The sequence below is a fragment of the Mirounga angustirostris genome, unplaced genomic scaffold (assembly GCF_029215605.1).
Source record: "Mirounga angustirostris isolate CCGP_5_RB_7025 unplaced genomic scaffold, mMirAng1.0.hap1 SCAF_16, whole genome shotgun sequence".
Lineage (NCBI taxonomy): Eukaryota > Metazoa > Chordata > Mammalia > Carnivora > Phocidae > Mirounga > Mirounga angustirostris.
Window position 1 is genome coordinate 35,775,169 of NW_026991724.1, and position 25,656 is coordinate 35,800,824.

The 25,656-nt window shown below is 37.2% G+C and overlaps 1 protein-coding gene across 1 annotated transcript in view; it reads left to right on the forward strand.

Annotated features, from left to right (window-relative positions):
- The window catches only part of ITFG1 (integrin alpha FG-GAP repeat containing 1), a 340,218-nt gene that overhangs the window by 150,864 nt on the left and 163,698 nt on the right, over nucleotides 1–25,656 (forward strand). Inside the window, exons 9-10 of the mRNA XM_064581526.1 lie at nucleotides 14,997–15,091; nucleotides 17,795–17,967. Coding sequence (XP_064437596.1) covers nucleotides 14,997–15,091; nucleotides 17,795–17,967 — 268 coding nt within the window. The remainder of the gene's footprint in view (nucleotides 1–14,996; nucleotides 15,092–17,794; nucleotides 17,968–25,656) is intronic.

Below are 25,656 nucleotides of genomic sequence, written 5' to 3' on the forward strand. Positions count from 1 at the left end.
GCTCCCTGCTCCGCGGGAAGCCTGCTTCTCCCTCTCCCACTCCCCCTGGTTGTGTTCCCTCTCTCGCTGTGTCTTTCTCTGTCAAATAAATAAATAAAATCTTTTTTTTAAAAAAGTGGTTTTATTAAGTTGTAGGACTTCTTTGAATATTATTAACACAAGTCTTGTTTCTGATACAAGATTTAAAAATCTTTTCTCTCAATCTGTGGCCTGTCTTTTCATTTTCCTAATAGAGTCTTTTGAAGAGCACAAGTTTTAAAATTTTCTGAAGTCCAGTTTATCAGATTTTGCTTTCATTCATCGTGCTTTTAGTGTCATATCTAAGAAATCTTTGCCTAAGCCAAGGACAGAATGATTTTCTCCTGTGTTTTCTTCTATAAGTTTTCTAATTTTACCTGTTACGTATAGGTCTATGATTCATTTCAAGTTAATTTTAAATAAGTTCCTGAGTGTTATATGTAATCAACATGTATTTTTTTTCATCTCAGAACAGTGGATTATTTAGAATATTTCTAATCATATTTGTGTGTAAAGAGAGTAGTATCATAGTATCATAAAATACAACCTGTTTGAGAGATTATACTCATATTGACTGATGATTATTGCTATAGATCAGGGTGAGGAGGAAGCTGCAGAAGTTCTTGGTTGTCAGAGTTGAAATTACATTGACCCAAGTCTCAGCATTGTAATCTAACTGACATTTCTTAACCCACATATAGATATATAATTTGCCTGGAAATATGGTTTCAAGAAATGAATCATATGCTTTGAAAAAATCTCTGAAATTACGTGGTCTGAGATATTTTTTTATGTTCATTGCCCCTAGATTCAAGTGTTTATTTAATATAGCATGAAATATATTTCCTGTAACCATAAATCCTCATACAGGGAAATAACATCATTTAACAAGAAACTAAGAAAAAATACACTCCTGTGTTAAGGAGAGGGTCTTTGGATGGGAGTAACATTAGCGGATTTCTTTGTCTTAGTAAAATTAGTAATTAACCAAATTAAAGAGAACACAATTGAAATCCTCTTCACATTCTAACACTGTTCTTTTACAATACCTACTAGTGGGCCAGTATAAGAGTATGGTGAATGCTATGTCTTAAATGCTACTGGAAATATCTAATAAGATACTGCTTAATCTACAGTGAAGGCATGCAGATGTGGGTTTCACAACTGGTGACTTTTAAAATCTCAATTTCAGCCATTGGGATTTTCAAGGTTTAATATTGCTTAATAAAATACCCAGTCAATCATGAAGAATACATCTGTTTTCTTGTTCCAGGAGCAAAGTAAAGAGGGCCAATCCCTTAAAGCAATAAGGAGCTCTCATGTCCATTCAGCATGTTTTGTGGATTAGAAAATTGATTATATGAACTAAAGTAACTTGCCTATGGTTCTGAAGTCAGACAGTTTTTAGTATGAATCTCTCCTCCTCCCCTAACTATATAAACCTTATGAAAGTTACTTGACCACTTTATATTGAGGTTAATATATACAGTGTTAATATGCTTTGAAGTGAAATATTTTAGAACACATGTTCATATTTCTTACACCAGTACTGAACAACTCAGAATAAGGTAAAGTCGTATTCGAGAATGTATTCTTCATTACTGTCCACTCCCTTAAAATCCAGAGAAAAACCATATTCCCCAGCTATTTGCCAGGTCTCTAATTATGATTGAACCTTTGGAAAATGTCAGTTTCAATAAGGGAAGGAGACAGTCGTGGATAATAAACGTAGACTTAATTTCAAAACAGGTTTACCTGTTACTTACTAGCTTTTTGCCTGGGTGACTAATCTCACCAAAGATCATTGTCCTCAACTGTAAAATGAAAATAACTTTTTTTTTATTTTTTATTTTTTTTCAGAATTAAACATGATAGTACATATAAAAGAACCTCTACTAGGACTTAGCAGATGTTAAGGGATTATCTGTTCTCTTCCCACATCCACTCCAGGGCATACCCTTCCTTTGTATCAGAGTGGGAAAAAAGTTGAGAACTGCAGGTTTAGGCTTGATGTTTTTATTTTTTTCAATGTTTATGAACATAATTGAAGTAATTGTAAACGTGATAATAAATGATGTTTTAGTTGTTTCACAGATGACTAACCCTTTCCAATCACTCTGGTACCTTTAAATAAATGGTGTACTTATGGAGAAGGTAGTTGGAAAGATGACGTCAATATTCTGATGTTGTACAGTGACTAATGCCTACCAAATTGAATAATTAGCTGGTTCTGACTATTTCCAAAGAGAGCCTGCATGGTTGAAGAAACATGTGACTGGAGTCAGGTCTTGGTACTTCCTCTCCATGTACTACTGGAAAAACAATTTAATCTTTCTGAGTCTTAATTTTCCCATCTGTAAATGATAGAGATAAAGGACATAATTTCTATGGCCCTTTGTATTTGTAACATTATATATAATTTTAAATCGGTGAGAAATTAATCTAGTCAAGCTGATTGTTATATTCTGTTGACTGATTATTTAAAATAAAGGGATTAATAATTAGGAAAATATGTGAATTAAATACCAGTGTTATGAGGGCTCTTTATACCTCTTATTAGGTAGAATATTTTACTTTTAATTAATGCCCAGGACATAAATAGAGAATAATTGTAGAAAATTGTAGGATTCTTCGTTCAGTTCATTCACTTTGCTTATGAACTTGGCGACTTCATAAAGTTTGATTTCCTATTTCTCCTTTGAAAAGGATGGATAATAAAGATTTTAATTTCGAAAATGAGTATCTTGTGAGAGTAATGATATTATCACTATTACCAGTGTTTATTTCATCTGTCCCCATCCTCCTGACAAGAAGTTCACAGCCAACCAGTGAAACAAAATTCAGCCAGAACCAGAACAAGCCAGCACTCTTTGAGACATTCCATATAGAAGAATCTTTTATTAATATGATAAGGTAGGAAAATTAACTTCTTCAAGATAGGGAGCCAAGACATGAAAGCTTGATGTCCTAATAACCTCTTCAGTATTAATAAAATGCATATTTCGTTGTTTAATAGCTGTCCTAAATAAATTGTGGTACTCAATGGAAATTATAACTATTCCATGGTTGTGAAGGGAATTAAACATGTTTATCTTCTGAGAAAAGTGCTCTTGGTTTATGTAAAAGCAATAGTCTTTGACATTTTTAGTGTCATCTTTTTACCCTTTGAGTGTTCATCATACGAACAATAACTATCATTTATTAAGCTTCTGTGTGCCAAACATAGAAAATGTTTGTTAGGGGCATAGATACTTTCAATTGCTGGATCTTCTTGTTGGATATAGTGTCCTTCCTAATCTCTTTATTACAGTCTTTGTTTTAAAATCTAATTTGTCTGATATAAGGATTGCCACCCCAGCTTTCTTTTGACGTCCATTCGCATGGTAAATGGTTTTCCAACCCCTCATTTAAATCTGGAGGTGTCTTTGGGTCTAAAATGAGTCTCTTGCAGACAGCATATCAATGGGTCATGTTTTTTTTTATCCAATCTGGTATGCTGTGTCTTTTGATTGGGGCATTTAGTCCATTTACATTCAGGGTAACTACTGAAAGGTATGAATTTAGTGCCATTGTATTGCATGTAAGGTGACTGTTACTGTATATTGTCTCTGTTCCTTTTTGGTCTATGTTACTTATAGGCCCTCTCTTTGCTTAGAGGACCCCTTTCAGTATTTCCTGTAGGGCTGGTTTGGTGTTCGCAAATTTTTTTAGTTTTTGTTTGTCCTGGAAGCTTTTTATGTATGTTTTATGTATTCTGGTTCTGCCTGTTACTAACTGACTCTTTATGAGCAAGTTACTTAATCTTGATACCTTTGTTTCTTCCTCTGTTAAATGGAGGTAGCAATTTAGGATAATAACACAATAAGATTTGTTATGAACATTAAAGGAAATACTATATGTATAAAATTTATAACTCTTTTGAACATTGTAAACACTCAATGAGTGCTTACTAATGTCATGATTATCATCATTTAATATTTACAAGGAAATGTTCAGGTAATGTGCATTTTACAGATAAAGAAACTAAGGCTGGGCGCCTGGGTGGCTCAGTTGGTTAAGCGACTGCCTTCGGCTCAGGTCATGATCCTGGAGTCCCAGGATCGAGTCCCGCATCAGGCTCCCTGCTGTCAGCAGGGAGTCTGCTTCTCCCTCTGACCCTCCCCCCTCATGCTCTCTCTATCTCATTCTCTCTCTCAAATAAATAAATAAATAAATCTTTAAAAAAAAAAAAAAGAAACTAAGGCTAAGAAATGGTAAGTAAATTGCCCACAGTTGCACAGCTGCCAAGTGATACCTAAGTTTTGAACCCAGGTCCTTGTAACACCTGAGCCTATGCTACTAAACTATACTGCGGCCTTAGTGAACGTGGACTGTGGATGGCACTTTTTTTAAAGATTCTATTTATTTATTTGACAGAGAGAGAACAAGCAGGGAGAGCAGCAGGCAGAGGGAGAGGGAGAAGCAGGCTCCCTGCCTCAGGATGTGGGGCTCGATCCCAGGACCCTGGGATCATGACCTGAACCAAAGACAGAGGCTTAACTGACTGAGCAACCCAGGTGCCCCATGCATGGCATTTTATTTCAATTTTTTTTCTGTAAAATAACACCATGTAGAAAGCATCTTTCTTTTTTTTTAGGTATATTTAAATTCATTTTAGTTAACATATAGTGTATTATTACTTTCAACACTAGAATTTAGTGATTCACCAGTAGCATATAACATCCAGTGCTCATTACATCAAGGGTCCCTCCTTAATGCCCATCACCCAATTACTCCATCTCCCCACCCACCTCCCCTCTAGCAACCCTGTTTATTCCCTGTATTTAAGAGTCTTATGGTTTGCCTCCCTCTGTCTTTATCTTATTTTTCTTTCCCTTCCCCTGTGTTCATCTGTTTTATTTCTTAAATTCCACATGAGTGAACTCATATGGAATTTGTCATTCTCTGACTGACTTATTTCACTTAGCATAATACACTCTAGTTTCATTCACATCCTTGCAAATAGCAAGATTTCATTCTTTTTGATGGCTAAGTAATATTCGATTGTATATCTCTATCACACCTTCTCCATTCATTGCACCATGGACATCTGGGCTCTTTGCATATTTTGGCTATTGTGGACAATAGATAGGTATTGATTCCTCTTTAAATGTTCGGTAGAATTTCCCTGAGAAGCCGTCTTGCCCTGGACTCTTGTTTGTTGGGAGATTTTTGATTACTTATTAAATTTCTTTGCTGGTTATGGGTCTGTTCAGGTTTTCTATTTCTTCTGGTTTCAGTTTTGGTAGTTTATATGTTTCTAGGAATTTATCCATTTCCTCCAGATTGTCCAATTTGTTGGCATATAATTGCTAATAATATTCTCTTATAATTATATTTCTATGGTGTTGGTTGTGATCTCACCTGTTTTATTAGTGATGGTAAGTCTGGCTAGAGGTTTATCAATCTTTTTTATTCTTTCAGTATACCAGCTCCTAGTTTCATTGATCTCTTCTCCTGGGGTTTTTTTATTTCTATACCATTGATTTCTGCTCTAATCTTTATTATTTCCCTTCTACTGGTTTAGGCTTCATTGGCTGTTCTTTTTCCAGCTCCTCTTGGTGTAAGGTTAGGTTGTATATTTGAGACATTTCTTGCTTCTTGAGAAAGGCCTGTATTGCTATATACTTCCCTGTTAGGACTGCCTTTGTTGCATCCCAAAGATTTTGAAATGTCATGTTTTCATTTTCATTTGCTTCCGTATATTTTTTAACTCCTTAATCCTAATTTTCCTGATTGATGCATTCAATCTTTAGCAGGATGTTGTTTAACCTCCATTTATTTGTGGTCTTTCCAAATTTTTTCTTGTGGTTGTCTTAAAGTTTCATAACATTTTGGTCTGAAAATATGCATGGTGTGATCTCAGTCTTTTTGTACCAGTTGAGTCCTGATTTGTGACCCAGTATGTGATTTACTCTGGAGAATATTCCATGTGCATTCAAAAAAAAAAGTGTATTCTGCTGCTTTAGGATGGAATGCTCTGAATATATCTGTTAAGTCCATCTTCTGCTTACATGATCTGTCCTTTGCTGTGACTGGGGTGATCACGTACCCTACTATTATTGTATCGTTATCAATGAGTAGGTTTAAGTTATTAATTGATGTATATGTTTGGCTGCTCCCAAGTTAGAAGCATAAATATTTACAAGTGTTAGAACTTTTTGATGGATAGACCCCGTTATCATGATATAGTGTCCTTTATCTCTTATAGTCTTCAGTTTAAAATCTAGTTTATCTCATATAAATATGGCTACTCCACATTTCTTTTGATGTCCATTAGCATGAAAAATCGTTCTCCACCCCTTCTCTTTCAATCTGGAGATGTCTTTGGGTCTAAAATGAGTCTCTTGTAAGCAGCATATAGATGTGTCTTGTTTGTTAATCCATTCTAATACCCTCCGTCTTTTGACTGGAGCATAGAGTCCATTTACATTCAGAGTAATATTTTTTGCAGAGCTGGTTTACTGTTCATGAACTCCTTTAGTTTTTACTTGTCTTGGAAACTCTTTATCTCTCCTTCTATTCTGAATGACAGCCTTGCTGGATAGAGTGTTCATGGCTGCATATTTTTCCCATTTAGTCTGTTGAACATATCATGACATTTTCTTCTAGCCTGCCGAGTTTCTATGGACAGGTCTGCTGCTAAAATTATGTGTCCACCCTTGTAGGTTGTATGGACAGCCCTTTTATCCCTAGCTGCCTTCAGAATTCTCTCTTTATATGTCTATCTTGCAGATTTCACTATGATATGCCATTGTGTTGACCTGTTTTTGTTGATTTGGAGAGGAGTTCTTTCTGCCTCTTGCATTGGTATGCCCATATCCTTCCCCAGATTAGGGAAGTTTTCAGCTATAATTTGTTCAAATAAACCTTCTGCCCTTTTTTCTTCCTCTTCTCCTTCTAGGACGCCTATGATACAAATATTATTTCACTTTATGGAATTGCTGAGTTCCCTGACTCTATATTCGTGATCTAATAGTTTTGTTTCCCTCTCTCTTCTTTTCAGCTTCATGATTTTCCATGATTTTAACTTCTATATCACCTATTCTCTCCTCTGCTACTTCAGTCCTCATTGTGATTATATCCAGTCAGTTTTGCATCTCAGTTATAGCATTTTTATTTCACCCTGTCTAGTTTTTAGGTCTTTTATATTTGCAGCAAGAATTTCTCTGGTGTCTTCTACGCTTTTTTCAAGTCCAGCTACTATTCTTATGACCATTGTCCTAAATTCTTGTTCAGATATATTGTTTATATCTGTTTTGCACAAGTCCCTGAATTTGATACACTCCTCACCTTTCTTTTGGGGAGAATTCCTCTGTCTTGTTATTTGGGCTAAGTTTCTGTCTATTGCGTGTATGGAAGCTTGTTATGTGTCCTGCACCTCAGAGTACTGCTATATTTAAAAGAAGTTATATACTGTCCAGGGCCTAGACTTTCAGGAAATGTTTCTGATGCTGTGCTGTTTGCACTGTGCTGTTGTTTTGGCTGCTCTTTCCCACAGGTCAGTCGTCTGCTGAGTTCCTCGCTTGCAGTGGGGAGTATTTGGACCGTTATGTATGTGTTCTTTAATCTGTTTGTTAGAATAAGCCCGGGGTTGGGGGGGAGCCTGATCCACAATAAAGACTAAAGGAAAAGGAATGAACAACAAAAAAAATAAAAGGCAAAAACTATAAGCCTGATTCCAAAAAAAAAAAGAAAAAGAAAAAGAAAAACAGAAGCTCTACTCACATAAGAGAATAAGGAAAACTCAGAAAAGAAAGTAGAATGGGTCATGACTTTTATAAAATTCTTAATAAGGAAAAATAACCACTAAGACATAGTCATCAAAGAATCAGTATATTCAGCAAAACAGAAAACATCAGCAGATAAGTATACTGGAGACATTAAAGCCTAATAGATATTTAGATATTGAAATGACAAGAAAAAATATTTTATCGTCAGTAAAAACAAATAATAGAATTGACAAGAGAAATCTTTCATTATGAAAGTCTTATTTCATGAGTATCTACTTACAAAGCCTAAACATATATTAAAGCAAATTTGGCTCACTTTGTATATTTTTGGTCCTATCTCATGCTTTCCACCATTACCATATCTGACAGTAACTAGCAGCATCTTAAAGAATTACAATTTTTCTGTTTTGATCATATTCATATTCTTTGACAATATGTGTTTCTTACTGGTGAAATTGTTAAGGCCCTGGCACTTTGGAGACTCGACTTTAATCACATAACTGTATTAATACTATGTGTATGTGAACACAATTAAAAATCAAGCTGTATGTGAAAGGGAGGAGCAAGATGACGGAGGAGTAGAAGACTTAAATTTCGTCTGGTCCCAGGAATTCAGCTAGATAGTTATCAAACCATTCTGAACACCTACAAACTCAACAGGAGATCAAAGAAAAGATTAGCAGCAATTCTATGAACAGAAAAGCTACCACTTTCTGGAAGGTAGGATGTGCGGAGAAGTGAATCCAAGGCGATATTCGGGAAGATAGACAGCGGAGGAGGGGGCCTCCGTCGGCCTCTTCTGGCAAGTGATAGAGCCACGGAGCACAAAATTGGAACTTTTAGAAGTCAACTCTGCTGAGGGATGTCGCTCCAGTGGCTAAGCAGGGGTTGGAACCATCGCTGGGACAGTGTGGTCTCAGCACCCTCAGGGTCCCAGGAAGACCAGGGGTGCCTGATTGCCGCAGAGCTCCCAGGTAACCTACAATGGTAGAAATATTAGATTGACAGGAGACATATCCACAGAGACCTGGCAGGCCAGAAAGGACTGGCATGATATATTCAGGGCACTAAATGAGAAAAATATGCAGCAAAGAATACTATATCCAGCTAGGCTGTCATTGAAAATAGAAGGGGAGATAAAAAGCTTCCAGGACAAACAAAAACTAAAAAAATTTGCGAACACCAAACCAGCCCTACAGGAAATACTGAAAGGGATCCTCTAAGCAAAGAGAGAGCCTATAAGTAACATAGACCAAAAAGGAACAGAGACAATATACAGTAACAGTCACCTTACATGCAATACAATGGCACTAAATTCATACCTTTCAGTAGTTACCCTGAATGTAAATGGACTAAATGTCCCAATCAAAAGACACAGCGTATCAGATTGGATAAAAAAAAAACATGACCCATTGATATGCTGTCTGCAAGAGACTCATTTTAGACCCAAAGACACCTCCAGATTTAAATGAGGGGTTGGAAAACCATTTACCATGCGAATGGACGTCAAAAGAAAGCTGGGGTGGCAATCCTTATATCAGACAAATTCGATTTTAAAACAAAGACTATAATAAGAGATTAGGAAGGACACTATATCCAACAAGAAGATCCAGCAATTGAAAGTATCTATGCCCCTAACATGGGAGCAGCAACTTATATAAGTCAATAAAAAACAAAATCAAAGAAACACATTGACAACAATACAATAATAGTAGGGGACATTAACACCCCTCTCACTGAAATGGACAGATCATCTAAGCAAAAGATCAACAAGGAAATAAAGGCTTTAAATGACACACTGGACCAGAAGGACTTCACAGATATATTCAGAACATTCCATCCCAAAGCAACAGAGTACACATTCTTCTCTAGTGCCCATGGAACATTCTCCAGAATAGATCACATTCTGGGTCACAAATCAGGTCTCAACCGGTACCAAAAGATTGGGATCATTCCCTGCGTATTTTCGGACCACAGTGCTTTGAAACTAGAACTCAATCACAAGAGGAAAATCAGAAAGAACTCAAATACATGGAAGCTAAAGAGCATCCTACTAAAGAATGAATGGGTCAACCAGGAAATTAAAGAAGAATTTAAAAAATTCATGGAAACAAGTGAAAATGAAAACACAACAGTTCAAAATCTTTGGGATGCAGCAAAGACAGTCCTAAGAGGAAAATATATAGCAATACAAGCCTTTCTCAAGAAACAAGAAAGGTCTCAAATACACAACCTAACCCTACACCTGAACGAGCTGGAGAAAGAACAACAAATAAAGCCTAAACCCAGCAGGAAAGAGAAATAATAAAGATCATAGCTGAAACCAATGAAATAGAAACCAAAAGAACAGTAGAACAGATCATCGAAACTAGGAGCTGGTTCTTTGAAAGAATAAGTAAGATTGATAAAAACCCTGGCCATACATATCAAAAAGAAAAGAGAAAGGACCCAAATAAATAAAATCAATGACTGAAAGAGGAGAGATCACAACCAACACCAAAGAAATACAAATAATTATAAGAACATATTATGAGCAACTACATGCCAGCAAATTAGACAATCTAGAAGAAATGGATGCATTCCTAGAGACATAGAAACTACCAAAACTGAACCAGAAAGAAATAGAAAACCTGAACAGACCCATAACCAGTAAGGAAATTGAAGCAGTAATCAAAAATCTCCCAACAAACAAGAACTCAGGGCCAGATGGCTTCCCAGTGGAATTCTAATTCTTTAAAGAATGAATACCTATTCCTCTGAAACTGTTCCAAAAAATAGAAATGGAAGGAAAATTTCCAAACTCATTTTATGAGGCCAGAATTACATTGATCCAAAACCAGACAAAGACCCCATCAAAAAAGGAGAATTACACTCATGAAAGAAATGGAAGAAGGCACAAAAAGATGGAAAAATATTCCTTGCTTATGGATCGGAAGAATAAACATTGTTAAAATGTCTATGCTACCCAGAGCAATCTATACCTTCAATGCCATCCCATTCAAAATTCCAATGACATTTTTCAAAGTGCTGGAACAAACAATCCTAAAATTTATATAGAATCAGAAAAGACCCCAAATCGCCAAGGAAATGTTGAAAAAGAAAAACAAAGCTGGGGGCATCACGTTGCCCAATTTCAAGCTATATTACAAAGCTGTGATCACCAAGACAGCATGGTACTGGCACAAAAACAGACATATAGACCAATGGAACAGAATAGAGAACCCAGATATGGACCCTCAACTCTATGGTCAAACAATCTTTGACAAAGCAGGAAAAAACATGCAATGGAAAAAAGACAGTCTCTTCAATAAATGGTGCTGGGAAAATTGGACAGCCACATGCAGAAGAATGAAACTCGACCATTCTCTAACACCATTCACAAAGATAAACTCAACATGGATGAAAGACCTCAATGTGAGACAGGAATCCATCAAAATCCTAGAGGAGAACATAGGCAGTAACCTCTTAGACATCGCCCACAGCTTCTTTCAGATACATCTCCAAAAGCTAGGGAAACAAAAGCAAAAATGAACTTTTGGGACTTCATCAAGATAAAAAGCTTCTGCACAGCCAAGGAAACAGTCAACAAAACAAAGAGGCAACCCACAGAATGGGAGAAGATACTTGCAAATGACACTACAGATAAGGGGCTGATATCAAGATCTGTAAAGAATTCTCAAACTCACCACCCAAAAAACAAATAATCAAGTCAAAAAGTGGGCAGAAGATATGAAAAGACACTTCTCTGAAGAAGACATACAAATGGCTAACAGACATATAAAAAAATGTTCATCATCATTAGCCATCAGGGAAATTCAAATCAAAACCACACTGAGATACCACCTTACACCAGTTAGAATGGCAAAAATGGACAGGGAAAGAAACAACAAATGTTGGAGAGGTTGTGGAGAAAGGGGAACCCTCATACACTGTTGGTGGGAATGCAAGTTGATACAGTCACTTTGGAAAACAGTGTGGAGGTGCCTCAAAAATTTTAAAATAGAGCTACCCTGTGACCCAGCAATTGCACTCCTGGGTGTTTACCCCAAAGACACAGATGTAGTGAAAAGAAGGGCCATATGCACCCCAATATTCATAGCAGCAAGGTCCACAATAGCCAAACTGTGGAAAGAGCCGAGATGCCCTTCAACAGATGAATGGATAAAGAAGATGTGGTCCATATATACAATGGAATATTACTCAGCCATCAGAAAGGATGAATACCCAATTTTTACATTAACATTGATGGGACTGGAGGAGATTATGCTAAGTGAAATAAGTCAAGCAGAGAAAGTCAATTATCATATGGTTTCACTTATTTGTGGAACATAAGGAATAGCATGGAGGACATTAGGAGAAGGAAGGGAAAAATGGGGGGGGGAATTGGAGGGAGAGATGAACCATGAGAGACTATGGACTCTGAGAAACAAACAGGGTTTTAGAGGGGAGGGGTGAGGGGGGATTGGTTAGCCTGGTGATGGGTATTAAGGAGGGCACGTACTGCATGGAGCACTGGGTGTTATACGAAAACAACGAATCGTGGATCACCACATCAAAAACCAATGATGTACTGTATGGTGACTAACATAGCATAATAAAATTTAAAAAAAAAAAGTAGATTGAGTACAAAAGCAGCATGAAAATCCAGCTTTTTTCTGTTAAGCCACATAATGCCACTCTTCTTGTAAAACGTTTTGTTTTGGAAAATAGTCATTCTTCATGAAAATGTTACATGTGCTTATATGTAGATTTATGGTTGTTATTTTAATAATAATATAACTTTTATGCCTAGGGAAGAAAATAGTTTCAGAAAAATAAATTTCACATGAATCAAAGGCCCAAGACTAGGAAATAGTATTCTTTTAAACAAATTCCTAAGAAATAATGTGACCTTGAGTAGACTATGAAGAAGTCATGCTGATGGAGGGACCTGTCTGTGAACTTGGACACATTCCTTAAAGAAGTCACAGGAATTAATAACTTTGTATTTAAAATTTCCTTTGGGCATGAAGTTGGACTATCAGACAGCTTTTATATTACTTCTCTTAAATATCAGAAAACAGCATGTAGAAAGGGCACAAGGAAGACATTCTCTGATAAAGTTCTCCATTTCTATGACCATATCTATAAAATATTGTTGCTAACTTATACTAAAAGGCATGATTATGAGTTATCACATGAGTTTGTTGTGTGTTTATTAGATGGTTATTTGCCAGCATTAAATATCAGCTAAGTCATAGTTGAAATACTTGTAGGAAATAGGAAGCTACTTGGAATAAAGGAACTAGGAGAAAATAAAAGTGTAAATTAGAATCTAATCTGAGTATTTTGCCATTGGGTAAAAATGAAGGGTAGAGACTTAGTAATGGTCTTCTAATTGGTCCCCCTTTAATTTGCAATAAAATGGTTTGGCTTTTAATGAGGTCTATGATATTCCTAGAGTCCACTTACAAATCACATTTTGCATTTAATTCATTCTTACTTGGCTAGCTCTTTTTTTATTTATCTTTAACCATAATATATGTTTATGCCCTTGAAAAGCCTTTTCCTTTCCAAGTATTCCTGCCTGGAGTTGCATCTATCTCTCTTCTTTCTCAGTAGTCCAAATCTATATATACTGTCAAATCACAGATGTTCTCCATACTTTCCATTATTAATTCAACTATGTTATTTAATGTTTTACTCCTCTGTGTAAGGGTTTCTTGTCACAAATGATATTAATCATAAAGCTCATAAGTAATTAAACCATGAAATTAAATGAAAGAAATTTATTTTTCACTAGGCTGCACCATTTATTTTTCCTTGCTGGGGTCAGCTTCCATTGGCTAGATTTTCAGCCCACTCAGCCTAAAATTATTTTTTTCCTTTTTGAATATATTACTGAAGACTTGATAGGCTTGTTAAAATTCTGTATTTTCTTAATATGTAAGCCTAAACGTGGAAGAATATTACTCTATTGCTGCTAATCCTTATTATCTCCTTCAAACTGAAGGCACTTGCCTCAGACACACATTATATGTTAAAACATAGCAAATAAATCCGTGAATAAAGCAACACAAAATTTAAAATCTAAATGACTATTCCACTGTGCATGTCACTGTAGAGATTTATAGGACATCAAAATCTGTAAACCCCATCAGGTAAGGGGCAGTAGGAAGGAGAGACCATTAGAGGAATTGATTCCAGGTTCTTCAGTAACCTCACTTCTGAAGGTCTTTGCAAAACATTGTGCAGCTTTTTTTTTAAGATTTTATTTATTTGATGGGGTGCCTGGGTAGCTCAGTCGTTAAGCGTCTGCTTTGGCTCAGGTCATGATCCCAGGGTCCTGGGATCGAGCCCCACATCAGGCTCCCTGCTTCGTGGGAAGTCTGCTTCTGCCTCTCGCACTCCCCATGCTTGTGTTCCTGCTCTCTCTGTGTCTCTCTCTGTCAAATAAATAAAATCTTTAAAAAAAAAAAAGATTTTATTTATTTGAGAGAGAGCATGAGTGTGGGGGGTGGGGACAGAGGGACAAAGCAGACTCCACATTGAGCACAGAGCCTGATGCAGGGCTCAATCCCAAGACCCTGAGATCATGACCTGAACCAAAATCAGATGCTTAACCAACTGAGCAACCCAAGCGCCCTCATTGTGTAGCTTTTTAAAAAACCAGTCAGCTGAAAATGACATCTGTATTCTCTTCATTTGCCTTTTTATTGATAAAAATTGTTGTTGCTTTTTAAAAGCCAGGGTGCTGAGAGCTTTAGAACTCTTGAAGTTCAAACTATTTAAAAGATACTTAAGAGCATGTGTAAAGATAAACTATATGTAAAGACACATTTAAAATAAGCCATATAATAATGAGTTACTGTTGCCATGCTTGTTTTTCTCTTGTAGCAGCAATGATAACTATGTAAATAAGTCAAAAGCCACGTTGTTTAAGAATTGATGATCTTAATATTAAAGCCTGAAATGGGTTTTTTTTTCCAACACTGGATAAATATTTACAGAAAAGTGAGCAATTTAAAACAAGACACAATCCAGGTAATAGATGGCAAGGGCCAGAGTAATTATTTTAATTGAATCACATTTATTACAAAGTCATATGTCAATTTCTTCCATTTACCCAGATTGATGCAGACTTTGAACAAATAAAAAATGTAATCTGCCATACAAGAACACTTTATTTTGTAACTGTTAATGGACTCTTGAAGTTTCTTTTGGCAGATGGAGATGGACACATGGATCACTTACTGCCAGGCTGTGAAGATAAAAACTGCCAGAAAAGCATCATTTACTTAGCAAAATCTGGAACGAAACAGGTATATCAGCTTGTTTTTTAATGTCAGTAGTTACCTTCTTGAAGAAAATCATCAGAGATTAGAAAAAGTATCTGAAGAATCAGAACACAGAGAAACCCTATATAAATTATTGACATCCTCATTTTAATTTAATGAAATGCATTTAAATCTTTTTGTGTTTGTTTATTGAGGGGGAAGACACTGTTATAATCATTTCTGGTGAAGAAGACCTATTCTTGGTCCTGTAATTAAATGATCCATTAGCATTTTATAGCCTAGGATTATTGTAAAAGGCACTGTAACTATGATAAAAGGTTATGGAGAAGGATATCACATCTATTGTCAAGGCTAATCTTGTCTTTATTTGTGCTATCTAGATCTGTTTCATTCTCTCAAGCTGACTTTTTACCTGTAGCTTGTAGGTAAACAGTTTAGAATCCAATAGTCTTAGCAGATTAATGTGGCAATGATATGTTGTAACATTGAGAATTTTTCCATACTGATAGCACTAGACAGAGAAAGCCAGTATTATAGTACTAGAATTAATCAGTTTTGTTTTCTGTCTTAGGGTAAGAAATGATAGAATAACATACTGACTTCTACTGCCTTTGTAGGAAACTACATTTTATACTAAGACACTAAAGAAAAATCTTCATACAATCAACAGTCTAAAAACATTTAACTTCTGTACCTATAAATTATATTATCTTAAGCTTTTTTAAGTTTTGAATCACTGAAAACATGAGGTCAAGTAATACCTAATCATTGTTTCATAGGTATAAGTAAACATAGTAATTATAACCTGGCTTCAAGAAACAGACTACAGTAAGAGTATTTCAAATTATATAGTCATCTCTCTCTGGGAAGATAAATGTCACAGTTCTTTGGTGACTGTTAAGGATGTCATATTAATAAAATATCTTTTTAGACCTTAATACATTTACCTTAATAAGAATACTTTATCCTCATTAATAAATGGTCAACCTTTTCAGAAATTTGTGATAACTTAGCATTTTGTGAAATTTCCCATCTTCTTCCAAAACAAAACCAACAGGTTTTTTTCAAAGTCAAGTAAATCATTAAAACATTTTGATGATATTTTTTTTGCTTTTAAGAAAGATTGAAAAATTATGGGCGCCTGGGTGGCTCAGTTGGTTAAGCGACTGCCTTCGGCTCAGGTCATGATCCTGGAGTCCTGGGATCGAGTCCCACATCGGGCTCCCTGCTCAGCGGGGGGTCTGCTTCCCCCTCTGCCCTCTTCCCTCTCGTGCTCTCTCTCTCTCTCAAATAAATAAATAAAATCTTTAAAAAATAATAAAAAAAGAAAGATTGAAAAATTAATCAAGATTTAACAAGTATTTTTTTAAAAACAGCTTCTTTTCTATAAATATGTCTTTATCATTATTTTTTTCTCTTTTTCCTTGGCAAGTTATGCTTTCTTTGGAAAACCTAGAAAATGTGTAGGGTACCCTATGTACTAAACCCTTTGCAAGAAGCCATTTTTAATATCGTTTGACTTGGAGCCATATAAAGAGTCACCTGCTTAAAAGAAACATATGTAGTCATGTTTAGCCTGCTGTCATTTCAAGCCAGCTGCGCCTGTTTAAACATCTCTAGGGTGTGTGCCAGTATCCATACTTTTAACTAATCATGGGCATATTTATAATTTGACCTGAGCCAAAGGCAGATGCCCAACAACTGAGCCACCCAGGCACCCTGGGCATATTTGTAATTTTAATGGTATGATCTCCACTCTTCAGATTTTTAGTTTGCATTAGATTATTAGAAGTAGATTAGGGCATCTCAAAAGAGAAAGGCATTTCCAAAAGCTCTTTTTGAAATCAACTTATTCTCTCCGTTCTCTTCATTATAATCAACATAAAAATAAAGAACTTACTAAAAGTAGATTCCAGCTGTTTTTGTGACAAAGCTCCCCCTGGACAGGCAGAGCTTCTCTTCAGAGCTGGTGTTGTCAGGAAAGCCTCAGAACTCTTGGCTCTGAAGATGGTGACTAAAGTCATCATTATGTATAAAAGGCAAAGCAGGGGAACAATGGAGGTTCTCTCCTCTTCTAACTTTCTTCCTAAGCTGATCCTCCTGAAAGGACATCAATATTAGATGATATTACAGTTTGCTCTAATTTTAAAAAATACTCATTTGTGGGGTGCCTAGGTGGCTCAGTCAGTTAAGCATCCAACTCTTGGTTTCTGCTCAGTTCATGATCTCAGGATCTTGAGATAGAGCCCCCTGTTGGGCTCCATGTTCAGTGGGAGTCTGATTGAGATTCTCTCTCTCCTTCTCCCTCTGCCCCTCCCCCTCATTCTCTCTCTCTCCCTCCCTCCCTCTCTAAAATAAGTAAATAAATCTTTAAAAAATATTACCTTGAAATTACATTTCCACTCAACACAGCTTTAAAATGGGGAGATTCAACTATAGGAATCAATATCAATTCAAACCTAAGATTCTGTGATTTTGTGAGAAACCTTCAAAGGCCAGTTCAAGGAAGAATGACTAGTGATGAAATTTAAATGGAAGTTTATTTTTTCTAGAGTATCAGTTATCTGTTCTTCAAAGTGAATCATAATACCCTTAGATGTAGAGATAAAGAAGTTTAAGTAAGATGATGCTTGTGAGGACTTTTAATAAATCATTTGTTTTACAAATGGTGAATTTTTTTTTTCTAAAGTAACTGTAAAATCTAATCTTCTTCCTCTTATTCCATAGTGGGTTCCAGTCCTACAGGAGTTCGGCAACAAGGGCACACTGTGGGGCTTTGTGCCATTTGTGCATGAACAACGACCAACTGAAATACCACTTCCAATTACCCTTCATATTGGAGACTACAACATGGATGGCTATCCAGATGCTCTCGCCATACTGAAGAATACATCTGGAAGGTATGGAAATTAAGTCAAGTGAGAAATATTTGTAAAAATATCTTTGATTTGATACTTTGTTAACTGAATAGCACCTAAATATGGTAGAGTACCTTAAATAAAGGAACATGTTGAGCTTAGTTCCTATTTCTTTACATTGTACCTGAACTTCCAGTGGCTTAGAATACCTGTTCTTTTCCACAGATTTAATTTCTATAGAACAGAAACAAACATCTAATCTAAAATATAACATTCAACAAGACTTTATTGTTAAAAGGCCAAAATTGTTTTCTTTTAATGAGTGTAATTTAATACTCAATTCAATTCAATAAATACTAACCGAGCCTTTTTTTCTGTGCAATTGCACGTGATCCCTACAAACAGGAAGCTTCCATTCTGGAGATAGAGACAGGCTTGAAACCAAATAACTGCAATACAATGTATTACATTCAATAATAGAGGCATATACAGAGTACAGAGTGATTGTACTCTTTATTTTTTGTGGGTTTTTTCCCTGGAAATAGTTGAAATTTTGTTTTCCTTCTTGGTTTAATTTCTGTACGTGAGTATAGTTGATGCACAATTTTACATTAATTTCAGGTGTACAACCTAGTGATTTGACAAGTTTATACATTATGCTGTGCTTACCACAAGTGCAGCTACCATCTGTTACCGTACAATGCTATTACAATACCATTGACCAATATTCCTCATGCAGTGCCTTTTATTTCTGTGACTTATTCTTTCCATAATGGGAAGCCTTATCTCCCACTCCCTTTCATTTGTAAGGACAAAATTTTTAAAAAACAAATGACCCAGTTACATTTTTTTTATTCTTATGTTACTCCCCATACATTACATCATTAGTTTTAGATGAAGTGTTCCATGATTCATTGTTTGTGCATAACACCCAGTGCTCCATGCAGAATGTGCCCTCCTCAATACCCACCACCAGGCTAACCCATCCTCCCACCTCCCTCCCCTCTAGAACCCTGTTTGTTTTTCAGAGTCCATCGTCTCTCATGGTTCATTTACCCCTCCGATTTCCCCCCTTCATTCTTCTCCTCCTGCTACCTTCTTCTTCTTCTTTTTTTTTCTTAACATATATTGCATTATTTGTTTCAGAGGTACAGATCTGAGATTCAACAGTCTTGCACAATTCACAGCGCTTCCCAGAGCACATACCCTCCCCAGTGTCTATCACCCAGTCACCCTATCCCTCCTACCCCACTCCCCACTCCAACAACACTCAGTTTGTTTCCTGCGATTAAGAATTCCTCATATCACTGAGATCATATGATACATGTCTTTCTCTGACTTATTTCACTCAACATAATACCCTCCAGTTCTATCCACGTCGTTGCAAATGGCAAGATCTCATTCCTTTTGATGGCTGCATAATATTCCATTGTATATATATACCACATCTTCTTTATCCATTCATCTGTCGATGGACATCTTGGCTCTTTCCACAGTTTGGCTATTGTGGACATTGCTGCTATAAACATCGGGGTGCACGTAGCCCTTCGGATCCCTACTTTTGTATCTTTGGGGTAAACACCCAGTAGTGCAATGGCTGGATCATATGGTAGCTCTATTTTCAACTTTTTGAGGAACCTCCATACAGTTTTCCAGAGTGGCTGCACCAGCTTGCATTCCCACCAACAGTGTAGGAGGGTTCCCCTTTCTCCGCATCCCCGCCAACATCTGTCATTTCCTGACTTGTTAATTTAAGCCATTCTGACTGGTGTGAGGTGGTATCTCATTGAGGTTTTGATTTCGATTTCCCTGATGCTGAGCGATATTGAGCACTTTTTCATGTGTCTGTTGGCCATTTGGATGTCTTCTTTGGAAAAATGTCTGTTCACGTCTTCTGCCCATTTCTTGATTGGATTCTTTGTTCTGTGGGTGTTGAGTTTGATAAGTTATTTATAGATTTTGGATACTAGCCCTTTATCTGATATGTCATTTGCAAATATCTTCTCCCATTCTGTCGGTTGTCTTTTGGTTTTGTTGACTGTTTCCTTTGCTTTGCAAAAGCTTTTTATCTTGATGAAGTCCCAATAGTTCATTTTTGCCCTTGTTTCCCTTGCCTTTGGCGATGTTTCTAGGAAGAAGTTGCTTGGGCTGAGGTCAAAGAGGTTGCTGCCTGTGTTCTCCTTTAGGATTTGGATGGACTCCTGTCTCACATTGAGGTCTTTCAACCATTTGGAGTCTATTTTTGTGTGTGGTATAAGGAAATGGTCCAGTTTCACTCTTCTGCATGTGGCTATCCAATTTTCCCAACACCATTTGTTGAAGAGACTGTCTTTTTTCCAATGGACATTCTTTCCTGCTTTGTCGAAGATTAGTTGACCATAGAGTTGAGGGTCCATTTCTGGGGTCTCTATTCTGTTCCATTGATCTGTGTGTCTGTTTTTGTGCCAGTACCATGCTGTCTTGATGATGACAGCTTTGTAATAGAGCTGGAAGTCCGGAATTGTGATGCCGCCGGCTTTGCTTTTCTTTTTCAACATTCCTCTGGCTATGCGGGGTCTTTTCTGGTTCCATACAAATTGTAGGATTATTTGTTCCATTTCTTTGAAAAAAGTGGATGGTATTTTGATGGGGATTGCATTGAATGTGTAGATTGCTCTAGGTAGCATTGACATCTTCACAATATTTGTTCTTCCAATCCATGAGCATGGAACGTTTTTCCATTTCTTTGTGTCTTCCTCAATTTCTTTCATGAGTATTTTATAGTTTTCTGAGTACAGATCCTTTGTCTCTTTGGTTAGATTTATTCCTAGGTATCTTATGGTTTTGAGTGCAATTGTAAATGGTATCGACTCCTTAATTTCTCTTTCTTCTGTTTTGTTGTTGGCGTATAGGAATGCCACTGACTTCTGTACATTGATTTTATATCCTGCCACTTTACTGAATTCCTGTATGAGTTCTAGCAGTTTTGGGGTGGAGTCTTTTGGGTTTTCCACATAAAGTATCATCTCATCTGCAGAGAGAGTTTGGCTTCTTCTTTGCCAATTTGGATGCCTTTGATTTCTTTTTGTTGTCTGATTGCTGTGGCTAGGACTTCTAATACTATGTTGAATAGCAGTGGTGATAGTGGACATCCCTGCCGCATTCCTGACCTTAGGGGGAAAGCTCTCAGTTTTTCCCCATTGAGAATGATATTCGCTGTAGGTTTTTCATAGATGGCTTTTAGGATATTGAGGTATGTAACCTCTATCCCTATACTCTGAAGAGTTTTGATCAAGAAAGGATGCTGTACTTTGTCAAAAGCTTTTTCTACATCTATTCAGAGGATCATATGATTCTTGTTCTTTCTTTTGTTAATGTATTGTATCACGTTGATTGATTTGCGGATGTTGAACCAACCTTGCAGCCCAGGAATAAATCCCACTTGGTCATGGTGAATAATCCTTTAAATGTACTGTTGGATCCTATTGGCTAGTATTTTGGTGAGAATTTTGCATCCATGTTCATCAGGGATATTGGTCTGTAATTCTCCTTTTGGATGGGGTCTTTGTCTGGTTTTGGGATCAAGGTAATGCTGGCCTCATAAAATGAGTTTGGAAGTTTTCCTTCCGTTTCTATTTTTTGGAACAGTTTCAGAAAAATAGGTATTAATTCTTCTTGAAATGTTTGGTAGAATTCCCCTGGGAAGCCATCTGGCCCTGGGCTTTTGTTTTTTGGGAGATTTCTGATGACTGCTTCAATTTCCTTAGTGGTTATAGGTCTGTTCGGGTTTTCTATTTCATCCTGGTTCAGTTTTGGTAGTTGATACATCCCTAGGAATGCATCCATCTCTTCCAGGTTATCTAATTTGCTGGCCTAGAGTTGCTCATAATATGTTCTTATAATTGTTTGTATTTCTTTGGTGTTGGTTGTGATCTCTCCTCTTTCATTCATGATTCTGTTGATTTGGGTCATTTCTCTTCTCTCTTTGATAAGTCTGGCCAGGGGTTTATCAATCTTGTTAATTCTTTCAAAGAACCAGCTCCTAGTTTCGTTGATCTGTTCTACTGTTCTTTTAGTTTCTATTTCATTGATTTCTGCTCTGATCTTTATGATTTCTCTTCTCCTGCTGGGTTTAGGCTTTATTTCTGTTCTTTCTCCAGCTCGTTCAGGTGTAGGGTTAGGTTGTGTACTTGAGACCTTTCTTGTTTCTTGAGAAAGGCTTGTATTGCTATATACTTTCCTCTTAGGACTGCCTTTTCTGCATCCCAAAGATTTTGAACAGTTGTGTTTTCATTTTCATTGGTTTCCATGTATTTTTTTAAATCTTCTTTAATTTCCTGGTTGACCCATTCATTCTTCAATAGGATGCTCTTTAGCCTCCATGTATTTGAGTTCTTTCCAACTTTCCTCTTGTGATTGAGTTCTAGTTTCAAACTATTGTGGTCTGAAAATAGGCAGGGAATGATCCCAATCTTTTGGTACCGGTTTAGACCTGATGTATAACCTAGGATGTGATCTATTGTGGAGAATGTTCCATGGGCACTAGAGAAGAATGTGTATTCCATTGCTTTGGGGTAGAATATTCTGAATATGTCTGTGAAGTCCATTTGGTCCAGTGTGTCATTTAAAGTCTTTATTTCCTTGTTGATCTTTTGCTTAGACGATCTGTCCATTTCAGTGAGGGGGTTGTTAAAGTCCCCCACTATTATTGTATTGTTGTCGATGTGTTTCTTTGCTTTTGTTATTAATTGCCGTATATAATTGGCTGCTCCCATGTTAGGGGCATAGATATTTACAATTGTTAGATCTTCTTGTTGGATAGACCCTTTAAGTAGGATATACTGTCCTTCCTCATCTCTTATTATAGTCTTTGTTTTCAAATCTAATTTGTCTGATATAAGGATTGCCACCCCAGCTTTCTTTTGGTGTCCATTAGCATGGTAAATGGTTTTCCACCCCCTCACTTTCAATCTGGGGGTGTCTTTGGTTCTAAAATGAGTCTCTTTCAGACAGCATATCGATGGGTCTTGTTTTTTAATCCAATCTGATAGCCTGTGTCTTTTGATTGGGGCATTTAGCCCATTTACATTCAGGGTAACTATTGAAAGATGGGAATTTAGTGCCATTGTATTGCCTGGAAGGTGACTGTTACCGTATATTGTCTGTGTTCCTTTCTGGTCTATGTTGCTTTTAGGCTCTCTCTTTGCTTAGAGGACCCCTTTCAAGATTTCCTGTAGGGCTGGTTTTGTGTTTGCAAATTCCTTTAGTTTTTGTTTGTCCTGGAAGCTTTTTATCTCTCCTTCCATTTTCAATGACAGCCTAGCTGGATATAGTATTCTTGGCTGCCTATTTTTCTCATTTAGTGCTCTGAATATATCCTGCCAGTCCTTTCTGGCCTGCCAGGTCTCTGTGGATAGGTCTGTTGCCAATCTAATGTTTCTACCCTTGTAGGTTACATATCTCTTCTCCCGAGCTGCTTTCAGGATTTTCTCTTTGTCTCTGAGACTTGTAAGTTTTACTATTAGATGTCGGGGTGTTGACCTATTTTTATTGATTTTGAGAGGGGTTCTCTGTGCCTCCTGGATTTTGATTTGATTAGAGAAACCCTTTCTGGAGAAGTAAAAACCCTTTCTGTTTCCTTCCCCAAATTAGGGAAGTTCTCTGCTATACTTTGTTCCATTATACCTTCTGCCCCTCTCTCTCTTTCTTCTTCTTCTGGGATCCCAATTATTCTAATGTTGTTTCGTCTTATGGTATCGCTTATCTCTCGAATTCTGCCCTCGTGATCCAGTAGTTGTTTATCTCTTTTTCTCAGCTTCTTTATTTTCCATCATTTCATCTTCTATATTACTGATTCTCTCTTCTGCCTCATTTATTCTAGCACTTAGCGCTCCCATTTTTGATTGCACCTCATTAATAGCCTTTTTGATTTCTACTTGGTTGGATTTTAGCTCTTTTACTTCTCCAGAAAGGGTTTCTCTAATTACTTCCATATTTTTTTCAAGCCCAGTTATATCTTTAAAGTGATGATTCTGAACTCTAGATCTGACATCGTACTAATGTCTGTATTGAGTAGGTCCCTGGCAGTCGGTACTACCTCTTGTTCTTTTTGTTGAGGTGATTTTTTCCGTCTTGTCATTTTGTGCAGAGGAAAATAAATGAATGAGAGAACAAAATGCTAGCAGAGTAACCACGTCCCCAGAAAATATACTCTAAACAAATCAGAAAAGACCTGAAGCAGTGGGATAAGAAAGGGAAAGAGAGAAAAAAGAAAAAGAAAAAAAAAGAAAAAGTTAAAGATAAAAACAAAGACAAACAAAACAAAACAACAACAACAACAAAAAAAAAAAAACAGAATGTGATCCAATATGATCAGGCTGGTATATAGATCAGTGCCACACACTAGATTTGGGGTGTATTTTGGTCTTTTAGAAGAAAGTGCCTCCCAAAATTTTAAAGAAATAAAAACTTATATATGTACAAAAATAAGGGTTGATATGATGAAGGGATGGAATATGACTGTAAAAATGGAAATTATAAAAAATTTTATAAAAGGAATTGATAAGAAGTTGTTTGAAAAAAGAAAGGAGAGGATTTAAAAAAAGAAAAAAGAAAAAGAAAAAAAAAAGGGAGAGGATGTGATCAGGCAGGGGAATAGAAAACACCATATACTAGAGATTCAGGGTATATTTTAATCTGTTAGAAGAAACTATCTCAAAATTTTAAAGAGAGAACAACTTATATATATAAGCCAAAAATATGGGTAACTACTATGAAGGCATGGAATATGACTCTAAAAATGAAAAATAAAAAAAATTTTTTTTAAAAAGGGATTGATAAGATGTTGGTTGAAAAAGGGAAAAAGAAAAATTCAAAAAGAAATAAAAAGACAAAAAGACAGTTAAAAAAAATTAACTTTAAAAGACTAAAGAATCATGGTAAAAACGCCGTGAATTCTATGTGCAGGATTCCCTTAGTGCTGGAGTTCTGCTGTTCTCGTTTTCGGTAAACTTGGTCTTGGCTGGCTGTTCTCGCTGATCTTCTGGGGAGGGGCCTGTTGCCGTGGTTTCCAAATGTCTCTGCCGGAGGCGGAATTGCCCCGCCCTTGCCCCCTCCCGGCTAAGTAATCTGCTTGGGTTTGCTCTCTGGGGCTTTTGTTCCCTGCGAGCTTTCCCTACGGCTTTGGAGGCGGAGAGTAAAATGGCAGCCTCCCAATCTCCGCCCCGGAGGAGCCGAGAACTCGGGGCCCCGCTCCTCAGTGAGCCCCCAGATAAAAGCCGTCAGTCACTCCCGTCTCCCTGGTCTCCGGCTGCACTCCGTGCTCACCCGGCCCGCGACCGCGCGCCTCTATCTCTGGCACCCGACCCCGGGTGGAGTCTCCAAACCCAGCAGATCCCTGCGGTGCACCTCCGTGCAGCTCCTTCCCGGGGAGGAAGGTGAGTCTCCCCGGATCTGCCGCTTGTCGTGTCCCTGCTGGAGGAGCAGGGGCCCGACTGTGCCGCGGATCACGGTTTATGGCCACCCCGAGCTGAGAGCCCGCGCCTGGGCTCCGCTTCTGCAGCCGGCTTCCCTGCTCCGTTACCTGGGAGCTCTGCCGCACTCAGGCACCCCCGGTCTTTCTGTGACCCCGAGGGTCCTGAGACCACACTGTCCCGGAGGGTTCCACCCCCCGCTTAGCCACCAGAGTGACGTCCCTCAGCGGAGCAGACTTTTAAAAGTTCCGATTTTGTGCTCCGTGGTTCTATCACTTGC